We start from the raw sequence: 19,523 nt of genomic DNA on the forward strand, positions 1-19,523 counted from the left end.
TCTTCCATTTGTACTTGAGAAGTTGATATTTTATATGTATTCCTTCTGAATTTCATCCTATTAGATTCAGTTTGATAGTCTATCATGATCTTTTAGAATTCTGACAGATATCCAGTTTGTTATCTATCCTCCATGCTTTATGTCACTTGCAAATATGATGATCATACCATCCATACCTTTACCCAAGTCACTAATAAATGTGAAAATATATAAATAAGGACCCAAAACAAACAAATAATGTTAACTATCCCATGCCCAGATTCCTAGGAAATGCTCCACTTAACTAGAGACAACATGTTAACATAGAACCATAACAGTTCTTGAAGCCTGTCACCCACCTCTTGTTAGCCTCTCTCCATTAAAAAAAACAAAACAAAGAGATACTTTAATTTATATTTTTTGGTTAGAAAAATGACTGGGAGAAAAGCATCAATCAGAGCTCCAACAAATATGTATTCTAGAAAGGTTACATTAAATGACAGAGAATGCCAAAAAAACACAAGTATGCAAAAAATGCAAAATATATCTATGGGCCTGTTAACTATTTCTTTCATCTATCAATCAGTATGCAGGACATTATTTTTCTCTTCAGTTCTTTATGTGATAATATGGCATTGTGGTTGTCATTAAAACTCCAGCACTCAAAAAACTAATTTTATGTCCTCTACTGTATAATAGTCTGCAATTGGGACAAGCTGACTCTAGATTGTCAGGAATATATTAATTATATGGTTTGTGGTCCAAAATATACATCACAAACTAAGAAATGACCCTCCTCTCTAGACTTTTTAACAAAAACAGTATATCAAAGAAAAAAGACACATTTATAGAGCAATCAATTAATAAGCATTTCTTAAGGCTTAAGCGGAATAAATACCCACGTTTTCCAATCTTAACTGTTCTGGTGTTTAATGTTTTTTCTATTTTTTTTTCTTTGTGGTTTCAAAATAATAAATGTTTCTCTTATCCTCTCATGTATGTGATTCAGTGTTGTGTCTTGAAGTTTTACTGGAAGTTCAAATCCTTCTGAGGCAGGCATTAGAGAGCTAGATGTGGAAGAGACAGAAGAGCCCAACTACCTCATTTTAAATACCAGGTACTGAGGACTGCTCCAAATCACAAAAAGAGCAAAAGTTATATATGAGATGTGAACCGAGATCCTCAAACTCCAGAATTGTATTGAATTTTTCTCAAGTGATTTCTCTGGGGCCTGACAAGGACTTTGTGGTGTAGTCAGTGCTTTATCTACATACTCAGTATCTAACTTCCTGGTCATAGCAAGTATGTGGAAGAAACGGGGAAAAGGAAGGCTGCTTCAAACTGTTAAATACAGATGAAATATTAAGGTGACAAATTATATTTATCTAGTATATCCACATCCAGGTTGAATTCCTAGGAGGAAATTTTCCTGTTAAAATTTTCCTTTCTTTCTAGAAAGAGCTCCCTCTCCTCCCCACTATTTCAAGTTAACTGAAATTTAAAGAAAATTATTCTCAAGCCAATCAGAACATATTTAACACCAAATTCTAATAACTTGGGGTTACAACAATACAAATTTATAACACAATTTATTTTCTAAAAGGAAAAAGAATAAGTTATTTTAAAACAACATTTAAACAACAACAATAAAATACCCAACTAATTTTGAATAGGGAACCACAATACTTTTATTGCAGATATATTTTAGAGATGTTTTAAGATTCTCACCTTTTATTTAATATTTTTTCTTCACAGTTGTCTTCACCAACATCCGCTTTTGTGGACTAATAAGAAGGAAATATATAAATTGAGTATGTTGTTGTGGTAAAACACCAGTTAAATTCAAACATAAATTGAAATTCAATCTTAGTTATGCTTTTTTGAATTACTGTAATAATCCAAAGATCAGAAAACTCCATAGGGAGTCCTTTGGGAGTTCTTTGTGATCTCACTAAAGCTTCTCATGATCCTCAATCCTCCTCAATCATGGTTCTATATTTCTCATATAAGGGAAGACAGAGAAGATTTCTGAGGTATCTTTTAGCTTTAAATTTATGATATATAGGAGACATTGAGAATGGAGAAAGGAATCTGAATAACATTATGATACTTTAAAACAAAATGTAAATTTGTACATTTCCCCTGAATGGATTATAACTCTCTATATAACTAGAGATTGGAGCTATGATTTTATCAGTATTAGGAACTTTCAGATGAGAAAATTTTCTCTATCAACACAGGTAATACTACTTTGCAACTTAAAGTAGAGCTGCTTGGATAGATCACAAGAAGCTTAAGTGACTTGTCAAGAAGGACTGAGGAATTCCTGGGTCCAACTTTAATTCTTCTGCCTCTTACCATAGACATGAGTGAATAAATCATTATACCAATGAATATACCTATAATCAGTATATGTCCCTTAAAAATATTACTTTGTACCTTTGATGTTACAGTGAAACTTATACAGAGGACATAAAGGGAAATGCAGGTCAAGCATCTGACAATTTAGCTGGCTCTGGTGCTGGAATCTTGTCATAAAGACAAGATAGTTGGGAAAGAAAAGAATAAGGAAAACTGCATTTCTATGTAATTTTCTGCCAAAAAGTTACAATGCTTTATGACATTCCAGCAATGAAATCTTACTGATGTAATGAAAATGGTTTAATTTGTATGTTCATTTAGTGATGAACCTTTATAAATGAAGGAGAAAAATTGTTGCTTCAAAACATAAAATACCATGGGTATTAATTGGAAAAAAGAAATCAACTGATGACTTGGCTATTTTGCAAAAAACATCCTCATTCATCTAAGGTAAAGGAAGCTTAACTCTTTTAGTCTTCTGTCAATAAAAGGAGAAATTTCCTGGATCTGATATCTCTTCAGATTCTGTGTATTTTAAGTCCAGTGTAAACTTCTTTCTTCTATCATAATTTTAGGATACTAACAAGATGTGGAAAATTATTTACATAATCCTCATATAATACACAGTTTAAATGATTTAATTTCTATCACTTATTTTTAGTCATTTTAAATGTCACCTTTTAGGAGCCAAATTAGATGAAAGTGAAAGTTTTTACTCATGAAATATGAATTGGGTCTAATTTGGATTTGGGCAGTTAAATTCTCTAAGGTAGTAAGTACACACTGGCAAATGTCTTTGACATTTTGCAACACTTCTTACTTCTGGAAAATCTTCAGGTAGAGAGGAGCCATCACAATCTGTATCTTCTGCTTTTTCTTCTGTCAAACTCCTAAAGGTCTCTATCATGTCTGTAGGATATATACATTGAAACATCAAAAATAAACAGGCTGAACTACAAAAAGAGGGAAATATTTTCATTCACATAGTAAAAAGATTCATCCAAACCAAAAATACATAATATAGTGTTAAAATTCATATCTAAACTAAGAATAATGACATAATATGAAAAAAAAATGCATGCTGAATCATTATCTCCCTCTACAATCCACCAGCTAGAACAGTATAATGCCAGAAGGGCAGTTGAAATTAAATTGAAATAAAATTGTGGTTTAGATTGGTGGATAACATTTGGGCACATTTAAAAATACATATATATACATATATATGTATACACACACATAATATAAAATAAATTGTACTATATTTAATGGAGAAGATGCTAATTTAAGTGTTTTGCTATCCAATGCTTAGTGATAGTGTGAAAATTGAGGATACTTCAAATTTGTTCTCTTAAAATAAAGCAGCAATGCACCAGCCATGGTGTCCATTGATGTATGATGACTTTGTCTACGTCACCTGCTATTGTGTTATTGCAGTTCAATAAGTTCTGAGCTTCTTCGTCTACAACATCCAATAAAGACTGGATGACTTCATCTTCTTGGGGATCATCATCATAACTAATATCTTCTTGTACTTCAATATCTTGAAAAACAAATTCATAGGAAGCATTATTATAAGAAATTGAGTGGAGATGAAGATGGAAAAGTATTGTAAAAAAGGTATTTCACTTTTCTGTATGTTTGTTAATTAATACTTTGAAACTAACTACAGTGTTCAAGTTGCTTGATAGTGATTTTCAGCCTTTACATAGAGTTATGGGTTTTACTTCCATGACAATCAATCATTCTATCAATAGTTTAAACTAGGTTTATTAGGAATAAGGTCTCATCACAATGAGCTGACAAGCCATTAGTTAACTTGAAACAATCATAGTATTTTGGGGCACTGGGTGAGAGGCAGATTAAAAAAATAGGTAAAATATCAGATACACCTCTGAGCCTTAACAGAAAGCCAGATGAGAGTTATTGGTCAATTGATAAGCCTGAGAGAAAGTAAAACTTCAGAGAAGTAATCATTCTTAGGGGGAAGAGAAATTTTTTTTTTTCTCTTTCTCACCCTCCCTCTCTGGACCATGTTATTAGAGAGATTTAAGCCAGTAGGAGAAAACACAATTTACCAGAAGCACGGACAAATTAAAGATACACTGAGGTCAAACAGAGACACACAAGGATATATTATAATAGCCACTTTATGGAGGAAGCAGCATCTGGAAGTGAGACCCTTCATCAATTCTATAAAATTACTAAGGCTTGTAACTTAACAGAGAGACATATCACTAAGTGAAATTTCAAGAAAACTATGAAAATGAGTTATAGTAAAATGAGTTCTAGTAAACAGGAGTTATGAGTTTTTTACACATATGTGTCACTACCATTGTATTTTAAATTCAAATTGATGCTTCCCCCCACTGTATGTTTTTATGGAAGTGTGTGCCCTGGACTTTTTTTAGGAGATAGGCAGGTATTATAACTACTGTTTTTGCTATACCATCTTAGTAAATTCCTTTTTTAAAAGTTAATGGAATTCAATTGGTTGACCCATAATGAGAAGCATACTATTGAGTGCTCATTAACAATAGCACTAGAAACCTATGGGTTTGAGAGTCTTTTGCATTTGAAAGGATTCAATGTATCAATGATGCAAGACCCTGAATTCTGTATTCAAGACTCTTGTTCTAAGATAATGTAGCCTGCAGAAATTTGCATTCCCTCCCGCCCTGTTTTAAACTGAAATTATTTCTGGGATATATTTTTTAAGTAAATTATTTTTTGTAAGATAATTTTTGCTTGTTTAAGTGTTCAATTATTATTGATAAATCTGCTATATTATTAGATTCATGTTTTTCAAGATTATGTTATTATTTAGTCACATATGAGTTCTTTTTTTTTTTTTTTCTTTTACACTGCTGGATACAAGTCTATATTGCTTGTATGAGGTTCTTGTGGACTGCAAGATCATATGATAACATTTGTCTGATGCTTTGGAAATGGTTAATTGATCCCAAGTGCTTAATCTCTTTGGGACATCTCACATCTATATAGGCTTTGAGTTTATTTTCCTTTTAAGTTAAGTTTTAGTGAAGTATAAGTTATAAAATCCATCTAGATTGCCCTATACATTGAGAGAGATCCTTTGGAAAAATTTTTGGAATCTCAAATGACCTAGAGGTCATTATTATCTGGACTTCCAGTAGCATCATCTTATGTATGAAAGTGATTATTCCTTGAGACATTTGCTGTGCCTTGAATGAATCACTGAAAAGTGACTCATTAACGCACTTACTCCTTTATTAGGTACATAGGCAGTGAGGTAGTATAGTAGGTAATGAATGGGACCTGCAGTCAGAAGACCCAAGTTTAAATGTGATTTATTAGCCATATGATCCTGAGCAAGCCATTTAACTTCTGTCTGCCGTAGTTTTTTTCAACTGTAAAATGCGGTTTTCATGAGTATTAAATAAGATATTTGTGAAGTATTTAGACAGTTCTAGGTTTTTAATAATTGCTTATTACTTTCGCTTGTAATATGTGTCAAGCATTATACTCAGCACTGGGGATACAAAGAAAAATGGTGAGATTGTCCCTATTTTCAAGGAAGCATTCTAATTCAGGGAGACAAAACAGTTAAGTTTAGCCACAAGGTGGATGGAAAAGTCTAGAATTCTTAAGATGCATCTGGAGTATGGATGCAAAAGCCCAGGGGGGTCCTTGGGCTAGGTCATATGACAATGTTGGAAGGTCTACAAAAGTCTACATGAATTTTAAAGGATCACAAGTCTGTGAGCCATGGGATGAAAGACAGATGACAACTCCAAAGGAAACATCTCGTGAGTGACTAAGAACATTAAGTCATATTTCTTGGGTTACAGATGAAATAACAAGTCAGTTTGGAGTTGGAGTTGGTTTAAGAGTTGAGAACTTTACTTAAGCCCTGAGAGAGAATCACTTAGAGATTCTTTCCCTCTCTTTCCCCTCCTCACCTTTAGGTCACTACAATTTCAGGAGACAGTGGCAAACACAATCCATAGGAGAGCCACCCTATGGTCACAATGGTTGGGACAAGAGTGTGTAAAGGGGTGCTGGTATGGAACAGGCTGCAGAGAGAGAAAGGACTCTGGATATCAGGAATGATGTTTGATGACATTGTGGTGAGTTCTCTTGGTGATATATATGACTCATTGTAGAAACATTGCTTCAAAGAACAGAAGAAACATGACCTATACCAAAATACTTATTTTTACAATTATTCCCTTTGATATACTAATGTTAGATGTAGGGTCAGATGCTTGTGTCATATTGAACTAAACAAAATCCACAAGAATTCTTGTGCTTTACATCCCCTCCTCCCCAAGTCCCATTCCTATGATATATATCTATTTAAGCCAAATATTTTGAGGACAAATCATTAATTCTTCTTACCTGAGGTATTACTGTGTGTGGAATAATTGGATGATTGATTGATAAAGGAACCTAGAGGTGCCTCACTGGACATAATCAAGTTCACTGAACTCTTGTCCTGTGAAATACAATTTGTTGCTTCAAGAAATGTATCTTCAGCTACTTTTCCTCTGTTTGTCTAAAATGTCAAAGGAAAACAATAAATTAATTTTCTATTTTATAGAGTTCTAAATAACATTATCCCTTTGATAAGGTAAGAGAAACATAAGTATCTCTATTTACTTGGGAGTCTAGTCTTAAAATCTTTACATGGTAATATAAAAAGTTTAAAATATTCCCTCTATCATTGATAAAATGGAAATGAATCACTGGAGATACTAAGATTTTCAATTTTTTAAAATTGAAAATTGCCATTAAAGAAGCCATGTGAGATCAAGTTTCTTCTGGGACAAAGTTGCATTCTGTCTCTTGAAGACAATAACACAATAATGCAATCCAAAAAGCTACTACATGTCATCACTGGGCAAGGTGCTGGGGACAGACAAATGCAAACAAAATAGTAAGAGCCCAAACATTTTTGATAAAGACTGGAGATGGGGATGGGAGTTACATCCAATAAGAGGAAGAAATATGATGCACATTTCAAATTGATACTTGTAAGAATGAAGAACAGATTTCAACCAAGACAAATTTGGTATTTCAAGGATTCCATTTAAATTCAATAAACTTTCATCAAGGTTCATCTCCTCCCTGCTCTAGAATGGGAGAACTAGTGAAGATTCCTATAGAATTGTCCCCTAGACGCTCTGTTTCTGAGTTCAGAATCAAAGCAGACATGAAGATAAGAAGAAAAAGGGACCTAAGTGTCAAGGAAAAATGTGAGGAAAAAACTTTTGAATTGGTGGTGGAGAGAGAAGAAAAGAAAAAAATAAGAAAGGTTAGAATGGGCTCTAAAAGATGGTGTCAACTTCAACAAATGGGAACTGAGGTAGTAGATTCCAGGCATTTCATGCATTCCAGGTATGATGACCAGACAGGGTGACATAAGAATGGTTGGGATAAGAGTATGTTAAGGGACAATATGTGCAACAAAGTGAAAAGAAGGAAGATAAGGCTCTGGATGTTGGGAATGAGAATGTATACTTTTATTGATGAGTAATAGGAAATGACTAAAGGTTTTTCAGTAGAAAAATAAGACCACAGAGAGATAACATGAAGCTTCACTAAGTAGTGGTAGTCAGGCTGAACTAACCATGGTCAGGATGAAGGCAAAAACTGTGAGGAAGCTAAAACTGAAATGCCTATTTTAATTATCTGATTTTGTCCTTCTTGGTTTAGAATCTTGAATAGGATCAGAAATAGCAAAGGAAAAATATCTATCTTAATTAATTATAGCAAGATGGGAATTTCCTGAAGACAGAGTACCAAAATTGTAGGATGACAGATTTGGATGAGGAAGGGATTTCAGAGATGAACTTGTCCACCCTCTTTTTACAGAGTAAGAAAATGAGTTCAAGACAGATGAACAGCTTGTCCAGTGTCATATAAGCATACTGCAGCAGAAACAGAATTTGAACTCAGGCCTTTTGACTCTATAGCATTCTTTCAATAAACTAAATCTGAATGACAGAGATAGATTAAAATTGTTTCTCAATCTAAAATTCAATTAGATAACAAAATGGTTATTATTAAAGAATGAGTCCAAAACACTAAAACAACAACAACAAAAAAAGATTTTCAATCAAAGTAAGGGTAGAACGCTATCTCTATAATATGCCTCTTGAGAGTCCATTAGGTATGGAAGATGATACTTGTGTACTACCTTAATAAAAGTATTTCTTAAAGAGATGCAGTGGAGAAAATAGCTCTTCTTGGTGATTGCTTCACTCTTTGGGCAAATAGGCACTTTTACAGACTCTATGATATCCCTTAGTTCTCCCCCTGTGATTTCACTAGGGAGGAAAACCTAGCACAACTACTCTCTTGACAGATAGTTTGTTTATATCTTACATTTCTATTTGAGGAATGACTTGAAAACTAATCTTGAGGACTCCAAGACTGGTCTAACAGAATATCATAAAATTACTATAAAAAATAGGAAAGATTTATCTGGATATCCTTGTCAATTGCTAATGAAGAAAGAAATTCTTTTAATAGCTTGCATTATTAATGAAGAGTACTGATTAGGAAAGATCTCCCCTGCCATCTAGGGTATTAATTTGTTACTTCATGGCTGCTATCTATATCTTGAACTACTTAAAAATTTCATGATAGTCGAAAAAGTCAACAAAGGAAGGGGAAATCAAGGAAAGAACACACATTTTCTATGAAATATTGAAGAGTGAAGAAAGCACAATTGGGCATACATAAAATAACAAGAAGTATGCAAATAACAGCAGCATGACAAACCTCTATCCGAATGCTATATCATTAGGCTAAAGCATGTCATGAAAAAAGCACTTCCTTCACTTTGAAGAGAGGGACTCTAGGTGTGGAATACTGCATACACTGTCAAACTTAGTTTATATGAAGATCCGTTTTGCTGAACTACTTTTATTCTTTGTTACGAGAGAAAGCCTTCTCTGTAGGGAACAACGTAGAGACATATTTGGAAAGGCAGGTAAAGTAAGAATAAAAGATCTTAAGAGAAATTCTAAAGAGTATTTTGAAACTACTGCCGAGACACAATTGTAACTCACTGACACCTTGCATAATTTCAATTCTCAGATTTCTAGGGATTTTTTTTCAAGTTGAATACAAACTTCATTTATATTTAGGAATTAATCAACAGCAATAGCTTTATAACAATTTTTGAATATTGCTTTATTTTTCACTTTACATACAAATTGCTGCCCTAACTTCAAAGAATAGGATAGTTTGTTGAAAGGAAAATGATTTTGTCAAAAATCCAAAGATAACCACAATGGTTAAACTGTAAATGTTCTAAAGATGACATTGTTTTCATTAAAATGAAAATAAATCTGGTAGGTGTCTTAAGCCAGTTATGTCAAAAAAGTTTTATTCAGTTGTAAGATTCCACTTCTCATGAGGAAGTCATGGTGTAATCATTGGCATTCAAAGGCAAAATAGAGTTGGAGGCTCCTCTGGGAAGATTATGATTACATTAAAATATGTAGGCAGCTTTGGACTGGAAAAAAGTCTCATTCAAATTATGTTAACTGAAGAGAAATTCTCCCTTTTTCCCTCACAGCAGGGTGCTGACATTTACAAAGAAATAGACTCTGCTCAGCAGGAAGAAACCCTGGATGCATGAAAGTTTATTTGCTTGAACTCTGTGAAAGTGGAGAATTGCTGAATAGGCTGAAGAAAGTGAATGTTCTCGCAATTTCTCAAGATTTGAAACAAGAAGCCGTCTCTGACTAGGATTTTTAGATGTTTCTGGCTTATTATTTCTATGATTCATTACTGCCCATGTTTAACTTGGCTAAGCGGGTGAGTTACCCACCTGAGATAACACAAAACATTTAAGCATCAAGTTCATACCTGGAAACAATGCCTTTTTTGAAAGTAGGAAGAGATCTCAGAGGTCAAGGAAAAAAGAGAAATGGATGGTTAAGTGAGACGCTAAGGATCACAGGGCAGTAGACTGTAATAAAAAGGAAATCCAAAGTTCAAGCCTTGACTTTTTTCTAAGACACTGAGTTTCAGTTTCTTAATCTGAAAAATGGTTCTTATTATATTTATTCTACTTATCTTACAGGGCTGTTGAGAGGAACAAATGAGATGCAGGTATATGTAAAAGCTATATTGTTCATTAATGGAGGTTTGGGTCTAGAACTCAGATTACCCTGTTCATATTGTAAAGATCTATTGATAGCTAGAAGGGAGAGCAAATCCTGCACATTGTAAAAGCCAAAAAACATTTAATCTGTGAGCTTCAAAATAACATTAATAGAGTGCAAACAATGTGACTGAAACTTTCCTCTAAAACATAGGAAAGAGGACAGACACAGCTGTTATAATTTTAGAAATGCTCATCATATGCTCTAAGCATATAAAGCTCTTTTAGGAGCTATTTATACAGATATAAAATAAAAAATGGTCAGAAAGAATGGAAGTAGGATTTAGGTATATGTTTAAACTATCCTTTGCAAAACTGTACTCATTTTCCCCTCATTCACCAAAATTACTCCACCCCCCGTGTGCCTATTTTGTTCTTTAAATTAAATTTTGAAAGAAGTGTTTAAAAACATCTAATTCACTTTTTCTCCTTTCTATTCATCCCCTTGTCATTGGAAAATTAAAAGAAAAAAAATTCTTTGCAACACATTAACTTAGTCAAGTAAGACAAATTCCCATATTAGCCAAGTCTAAATATATATATATGTGAACTTATACACTGATTTGATAATCTCTTTCAAAAAGTAAGTAGCATGCAAAACAATTCTTAAGCTTTTTTTTTTTTTTTTTTAATCATTCCTTAGTGATGAAATTCCTGAACCTTTAGGGAGTATAGCAGATTTTTGCCACAAGTGGTCTCTTGGAAGCAAGGTTTGACATTTGAAGGTCAGAGCTGGTGAACACAAAGCTGATACAGCAATTCTACTAACCACATCCTCTTCTGGTATTCCATATCCTGAGGCCAACTACACATAATTCTGCGTGTGAGCCAAGTACTTCCAGAAACAAAATGATCCATTTAAGTAATTCAGCTCAGTCAATAATAGTTAAGCGTTTGCCTAAAGCTTTTAGTCTACAAATGTGGTATTTTCTCTTTAGTCATCCATTAAACAATGTAAAATTATATGCTTAAAAAGGACAAACAAATGCTTAATTTATTGGAATAAAATAAAAAATGTGAATATTTCACTTAACTTGAGTATGACATGAATGAATAAACAAGATTTCTATTTACCTTAGGGTTAGGATTTTCTGAAGTTATAGTTGGTTGGCCATAGTGACTGCCATGGTGATGACCTACAAAGAATGGAGAAAAGTGATGATAATGCAGCAGAAAAAAAATAATAAGATTAATTTCAAATAACCTAATGCTGGTATTTATTCTAGTACCATAATGGCATAATATCAAAAGATTTGTAAAAAAGATTTAGATTCAATTGAATAGTAGACAAAAGTCACAATCATGGAATGTTGGAATTGGAAGAAACTTTAGAGATTATCTAATCAACCTTTCATTTTATAGGCATCCCAAGATGCTGCTTACCTTATATTACTCCTTTTTCTTTTTAGAAACCACTTTTTAGATATTCCCAGTAAATGGATCACACACGTCTATCATCAGTGTAAAAATTGATGAAGAATTGTTAGAATGCAATGGAATGTTAGTGATATTAAGAAATGACTAAACTATGATACATAAATATAAGAAAGACAAATACAAAGAATTGAGAGCAGCATGGGAAAGCTTAAATGAACTGAAGTAGAGTGAAGATCAGAACTAGGAAAAAAAATAGCTAAACTATTCATGACAATGGAAAGAACAAAACCTCTCAAAAAGAAAGCCAAATAATTCTAAAGACTAAGGTTAGCCCAGAGAAGAAGTGATAAATGCAGCTCCCTCCCTCCTTGCAGGTTGATTATATGCATGTGGAACACTGCCTAGAGTGAAAGATTCCGTGATTATTGGCTAATTTTGCTGAAAGACTTTGTTTTCCTTTTATTTGTTATTTGTTAGAAGGGACAGCCTACTGGCTAGGGAAGAAGGAAAGATATATTTAGAAATTAATGTGATCTAAAAATCTAGTACATTCAAGTTCATTTTATAGCTAATGAAATTTAGGCCCAGGGCTGATCACCTTTTGGTATAGTTATAGAAACATGAGCAGTTGATTATACAGTTATTCCTTCTATATCATGAAAGTTAGGGGTGCAGTGAACCTGCTCTCTGGAATATCTGTGTAAAATTCTTTTGTCCCTCCCTTTGTACTAGAGAAGAAGTCTAAATTATTATGGTATCAAGAGACAAAATACGCATTTCTAAGCTTCTAAACTTTGGGTCACTGGCTGGACTTGATGATGTGGAAGAGTTAACTAACTGTATGTTGGACAAAATCTCCTTAACTGCATTCTAGTCTTCATGATTAAACTTCTTTATTACTTCTGATCAACTTTAGACACTTTTTTTTTTTTTTTCTAGCTTTAACCACCTTTAAATCTTCTGGTTCTTTAATGTAGAAACTGCTAAATCATATGTTATCCTGTCTGTGCTTCCACTGTACTTTGCTTCTTTTTAGATGCTTGAAGTATTTTCTCCTTGACCTGGATGTAATATTCCTGGGAGTTTTCATTTTGGGATCTCTTTGGGATTGGTGGATTTTTTTCTACTTCTATTTTACCCTCTGATTCTAGAATAGCAGGACAGCTTTCTTTGATAATTTCTTGAAAGATAATATGCAGGATCCTTTTTTTGATCATGACTTTCAGGCAGACCAATAATTTTTAAATGACCTCTCCTGGATCTATTTTCTACATCAGTTGTTTTTCCAATGAGATAGTTCACCTTTTTTCTATTTTTTCATTTTCTTTTGGTTTTGCTTTATTGAATCTTGACTTCTCATAAAGTCATTAGCTAACATTTGCTCAATTTTTATTTTTAAGGAATTATTTTCCTCAGTGACCTGTTGTACCTCCTTTCCCAATTGGCTAATTTTGCTTTTTAAAGCATTCTTCTTCTCATTTGTGCTTCCTTTTGCACCACTCTCAGTTTTTTCCTAATTTTCTTCCATCTTTCTTACTTAATTTTCAAAATTCTTTTTGAACTTTTTCATGGCCTGAGATCAATTCTTATTTTTCTTGGAGGCCTTGAATGTAGGAGCTTTTATTTTGCCATCTTCTGAGTGTGTGTTTTGATCTTCCTTGTCACTATAGTAACTTTTTATAGTCAGAATATTTTTCTGTTGTCTGCTCACTTTCCTAACCTATTATTTGACTTTTAACTCTTGGTTATAGTAGGACTCTGTTTCCAGGGTAGAGGGTGCACTATCCTAAGCTTCAGGGATTTTGTGCAGCTGTTTGATCTTTCTAGGGATCTGACGAAAAGCCCTCTTTTCTGCCCTGGAATTGTTAGGAGTGGTGCTGGCTCCATGTAGCTGCTAAGATCTAGCGTGCTAACGCCACAGAATCCTGCTTTGCTAGCTCTGGGCTGTGCTGTACTGTGCTGATGTGGCCTGCCATGGGATTGTGTACTTCCCATCTTGTTGCTACAGGCCTTTCTTGTTGACCTTCCAAGTCCTCTTTGATGTCTCTGTGATGAAAGGTCTGGAAGCCACTGGCACTGTTGCTGATTCAAAAGTGTCTAGATCTATTTTACTGGCATAGGGCTGGAGCCGGGGCAATGTTGGTGTGGCCCGCACCAGGACTGCACATTGGACTCCTACTCTGGTATCACAGATCTTTTCTGCCTTCTTTCTAAGTTGGCTCTGGCTGGAAAATGTTCTTTCTACTCTACCTTTGGGTTTTCCTACGACTCTAAAAAATTTGTTTAGAGTTATTATTTAAAGAAATTTGGAGCAGTTTGGGGGATAAGCTGGGTGAGTTCCTGCCTTTATTCCATCATCTTGGCTCCACCTTGACTCTACTTCCACAACATTCATTTTTATAAGATTTTGATTTCCAAATTTTTCTCCCTCTTTCTCTTCCTTTCCCAAGACAGCAAGCAATCTGATATAGGTTATATGTGTACAATACTTTTAAACATATTTCTAGTTATGTCATGTTGTATAAGAAAAATCAGAACAAAAAGGAAAAACAATGAGAAAGAAAAAACAACAAAAATGTGAAGAGTATGTGTCTATTTGCATTCGGGTTCCACAGTTCCTTCTCTGGATGTGGATTTTTTATCACAAATGTTTTGAAATTTTTCTTAGATCATTATATTACTGAGAATATCTAAGTTTACCCTAGTTAATCAACACATAATCTTGCTGTTACTGTGTAAAACATTCTCCTGGTTCTGCCTCATTTCACTCAGCATCAGTTCATATAAGTATCTCCAAGGTTTTTCTGAAACATACCTGCTCATTTTTTCTTATAGACAATACTATTTCACTACATTCATATTTCATAACTTATTCAATCATTCCCCAATTGAGGGGCATCCTCTCAGTTTCCAATTCCTTGCCACCACTAAAAAGAGCTGCTACAAACATTTTTATAGCTGTGGGAACTTTTCCCTTTTTTAGGATCTCTTTGTGATATAGACCAAGCGAGTATGCAATTTTATAGCCCTTTTGCTCTTCAAAATGTTTGGATCAGTTCACAACTCTACCAACAGTGCATTAGTGAGAGACTACATTTCTTTTTGTTTATATTTACATCCCCAGCTTAGCAGAGTGCCCAGGACATAGAAAGTGCTTAATGAATACTGACAGACTGGAAAGTCCAGTAGAACCCTCCATTACTCCTTGCTGAGAAGCTGATTCTTGAGTGTGTACTCACTAGGTTAGAAAATAGCCAGAATTATGTAGCCACAATGTAGTGAACTTGGAGTAGAAGATCTGAGTTTGAATCCTGCCTCAGAGATATTACTTATGTGATTATAGGCAAGTTTTTAATTTCTTAAAGCCTTAACCTCTTCATCTGTAAAATGGGAATGTTTTTTGTGTGTGTATCATATATTGTGAGGAAAGTGATTTGCAAAACTTTAAGAGCAGATTATAGATATGCTAGATATTCTGTGACTGTATGATTCCTTATTTTCAAAAGGCACATCAGTTAGTCATTCATCTCAATGTCTATGGTATTCTCTATAGAATCCTGGCCATGTCCATATTTGAATTCATTTTGTTTAGGAATTCAATAAATATTTTTGAAGATGAAAATATTGTAATGACATGATATAAGCAATCTGTTTCCCAAAATATTATCCTTACCATTAGCATTTGTTGATCTTGAGTTTAAACTGGAATGTCTCTTTGACTTGGGAACTACTGGATGACCATCTCTATACCAAGAAAAAGATATTTGTAAGTTACATGGGAAATCCATTGTTCAGACACTTCAAAATATTAGCTGTCTACTATGACACTTAACTTTTTAAATATAATTTTGCTTTGAGTTCTACTTAAATACAATATCCTCCTTCCTTTACTGTTTCCCCCACTCCAATACTGCAATACACTCAGTGCTCAAAAGTCTTCTGTTACTTTGATGCTTGATTAACTTTTGACTTAACAGTAATAGGTCTCAGTAAATTTTTAACATGAAGATATTCAACCATGTTTTCTTTCACTTAAGTATAAAGCTTAGAAAATTGTGCAAAAGGTTACATGATAACTTTCACTGGCTTGGGGTGGCAGTAGAATAGAGGGGAAGGTCCCAGAAATATATTTGTTCAGAATTCAGCAATAATTTTTACCTTGGGCACAGTCTTAAGTTCAGTGTTGCTAGACACCATTTCAATGTTAATAAGATACTGAGAGGAAAAGTACAGAATATCATGGTACCATCATTACCGCTGTTACCTCTCACTTGCCCATACAATCAATGTTAGCACTGGTATCTACAGTGTACAGATTATTCCCATGGTGCTGAAGGGTACAGATATCTAAAATAATGGTAACGAAAGGGCTCTAGTTATTGCTTCATCAACCCAGATTCCTTCATTTTCCATTTTTATAATGGTGGTATAGGATTTCTGAGATATAAAAACAATTCATTGGAAATGGAAAAGATACCATTTTCCCCCAAAATATTTTTCAGATTGTCTGATCTCCTCTCACCAATAATTTGAAAAGCTTCACTGGGCAAATGCTTATTTGCCAATCTAATCCTTAGAAAGACATGAGAAATCAGGTCCATTAATTCTCTCCCCACTAGGGAAAAGGGACAATATACACAGTATTAAAGGAATTAATGCTATTAGCAAAACATCTAACAAATTGACTAAAACAGTAATAAAATCTCACATCTGAAAGATAAACTGTGAAACTCTTACAGATAGATAATATAATATGATGCAACAGACCATATCAAGCTTTCTCTTGTATTTATTTATCCTTGATCTAGTATCTAGATCTACCATATCTACAACTTGGATAGACCACATTCATGTTCCTTTTCACAACCTATTTCCAAAGATTATAATAGGAAAAAGTATTATTTACTGTTTTCTTTTAGCTCAAGTCTTTAGGATGTAATCTATTTGCTTCTAAGAATTCCTTGTTTGTTAAGCAATCTAGTCTTACTAACAGGAGCCTAGCACGATCAGTTTTCATTTCTTTCTGGTCTGTGCTTCTAATCAGATGTCTTCATTTTCTCCTCCTGTGTCTCCCTTGACTCCAATTCATTACTCCCCCCACCTACTTTTCAGCTCCCCTTTAGAATGCAACCTTCCTGAAAACATAGACTGACTTTCCTCTTACTTGCATTTATATTCCCAGCTCTAAGCATAATGCTAAATAAATGCAAACTGTCTTAACTTTATGACTAAATCTGAAAAAATTTAAGGAGTCGTTTTAACATTTGTTAAGAAAGCAGCAAATACCTTGTTGCCTTCAGGACCACTGAGGGAAATGACATTTCCAGTATTCTTTCAGCCTCTTTCAAAGTCATCCCCTGTGTACTGATTCCATTCATATAATGGATTATGTCTAATGGTTGAAGATCACCCTCAATGGCAGCAGCTGATTTTGGATTGATATCACTAATATAGATCACCTGGCAAATGCTGTCATGGCCTCCAGATAAAGATAACCCTTCAAAGGAAAAGAAAATATGCTCAGTAAATTTTGTTTGTTTGTTAATAAAAAAAAAAACAACAAAAAAAACTTTTTTATTGTTATCAATAAAATGTTTCAGTAAAAAAATTTTTAATCTGGCATTACCAAATTCTTTTTTGAGGCACATTAGTGTAATATCAGGTAGCAAATGAGGCAAAATTGGGATCTTAGGTAACTCCAGGATCCGTCCAAGAACTAATCTGACTGTCTTTGGTGCAGCCCGAAGCAAAGTCACTGCATCTGTATGAGTCATGTTAGTGACATCTGTGTCATTAACCTGAAAAGATGCAAAAAGAAGATTATAATTTCATGGCAGTAGTGTAAAACTCAAAGAGAAATTGAGTTCATTAATCTCATGAATTCATTTAAAAATGTAACTATCGATGTTTTATTGTATTTTTATTTAGTTTGTTAAATATTTCTCAATTGCATTTTAATGTGGTTCAGGCCATACCTGGGAGTATTGCTAATCATAAATGTGGCCTGTGGACTACTTGTTTGGCACTTAATATTTATGGGATATGCGTCAAAGTTGCCAAGGAAGTCACATTAATACATTTAACCTGTTTAAAATAATCTTGGTCAACAACAGATGCATGATGAACAGTGGCCTCTCTAATTAACTGAATATTTTATTTCCATTAACTTGTAAATAAAATGAAAATGGAAAATATATAGATAACATAAATCTAATACAAGATATCTCACTAAATTCAAGACTAAAAAATCTGCTCTCAAATTTTACAGCTTACTGAAAAGAATAAGTTAACGTGCTCATTTAAAAAAAAATTAAAGCTTTTTATTTACAAAACATATGCATAGGTAATTTTTCAACATTGACCCTAGCAAAACTTTCTGTTCCAAATTTTTCCTTCCTTCCCCCCACCCCCTCCCCTAGATGACAGCCCAATACATGTTAAATATGTTAAAATATATGTTAAATCCAATATATATGTACATATTTATACAGTTATCTTGCTGCACAAGAAAAATAGTATCTAGAAAGAAAAACAAAACCTAAGAAGGAAAACAAAATGCAAGCAAACATCAACAGAAAGTGTGAAAATGCTATGTTGTGGTCCACACTCAGTTCCCATAGGTCTCTCTTTCTGGGTGTAGATGGTTTTCTTCATCATTGGAACTTAACCTGCTTATTTCTAAAATGCTTCAAAAAGCTGGTAGTAGCTTTAAAAATGGCATTTTTTTTTTTTATCAGAAGAGACACTACTCTGCTTGTAGTAGCTCTGTTTTATTCTTCTTTTACTAATGTTATGACTTTCCCCTCTATCTCATATTTGTCTTACCTTTATGAGTCGGTCCCCAGGTCTGAGCCTCCCATCACTTTTAGCTGGATCTTGAATGACATCATGGACATAACAACCAACACTCTCAGCACCTTTGGTAACTGTAAATCCTAGGCTACCCTTATCTGATTTTGTCAGAATAATATGGAGTTCCACTTCCTAATGGAAAAAAATGGTGATTCAGGGGGCCATGTTGTACCACATAGTCAGAGAAAGAAAAAGAGGATATGCAGAAGGAAGTTTAAAACACAACCTTTTCTTTTTGCCTAGAAATAGCCAAAAAAGCATTTCCTAAGGACATTATAATTTCACCATGGATAAAGATATAGTTGGTAGGTAGAACTTTATAACTTAGCAGTGCTTAACAAAGAAATTTCTAAGATAAAATATAATAGCCAAGAAACTAGGTCTCCAGAGAAAATTTTTCTATAGAATCTGTATGGTGGTTCTACAGAAGTTTATATGAGTTTAAGGAAGCTGTAAGAACAGCTTTGTAAAGAAGGACAAAAAACGATAACATTAATATCAAATTCTGCTCATCATCATACTGCTGCAAATCAAATCCAGAAAGTGGGGGCATGCCAGCATTTTGATACCAAGTAGGTATTAATATAAATTTGAAAAGCTTTTTATAAAGTTAAGCAAATGACAATGTAAAGAGTATCCTTTATACATGAAAAATGGCATCACAGGGTGAGGGAAACAATACATTAGTTCACTTCAAAAGTCTGCAAAAAAATTTAACAATTTGTCAAGTTTAGAAGTTCAGTGTGTTAGCCAGAGACATTCTATATTGGTATTATTATTCTTAACCTATTCA

General features: G+C 33.7%; 1 protein-coding gene across 10 annotated transcripts in view; it reads right to left on the reverse strand.

Moving 5' to 3' along the window:
• The window catches only part of PTPN13 (protein tyrosine phosphatase non-receptor type 13), a 206,338-nt gene that overhangs the window by 18,240 nt on the left and 168,575 nt on the right, over positions 1-19,523 (reverse strand). For 9 of the 10 annotated variants that reach the window (XM_031942068.1, XM_031942073.1, XM_031942074.1 and 6 more), the window contains 9 exons: positions 18,704-18,862; positions 17,505-17,676; positions 17,165-17,375; positions 15,552-15,622; positions 11,576-11,637; positions 6,721-6,877; positions 3,758-3,883; positions 3,161-3,249; positions 1,708-1,763 (listed from right to left, as the gene is read on the reverse strand). In XM_031942068.1, the coding sequence (XP_031797928.1) occupies positions 1,708-1,763; positions 3,161-3,249; positions 3,758-3,883; positions 6,721-6,877; positions 11,576-11,637; positions 15,552-15,622; positions 17,165-17,375; positions 17,505-17,676; positions 18,704-18,862 (1,103 nt within the window). Of the gene's footprint in view, positions 1-1,707; positions 1,764-3,160; positions 3,250-3,757; positions 3,884-6,720; positions 6,878-10,203; positions 10,307-11,575; positions 11,638-15,551; positions 15,623-17,164; positions 17,376-17,504; positions 17,677-18,703; positions 18,863-19,523 lie in introns of those variants that run through there. The other variant, XR_004230157.1, reaches the window with a different exon arrangement.

Source organism: Sarcophilus harrisii, chromosome 6 (assembly GCF_902635505.1).
Source record: "Sarcophilus harrisii chromosome 6, mSarHar1.11, whole genome shotgun sequence".
NCBI lineage: Eukaryota > Metazoa > Chordata > Mammalia > Dasyuromorphia > Dasyuridae > Sarcophilus > Sarcophilus harrisii.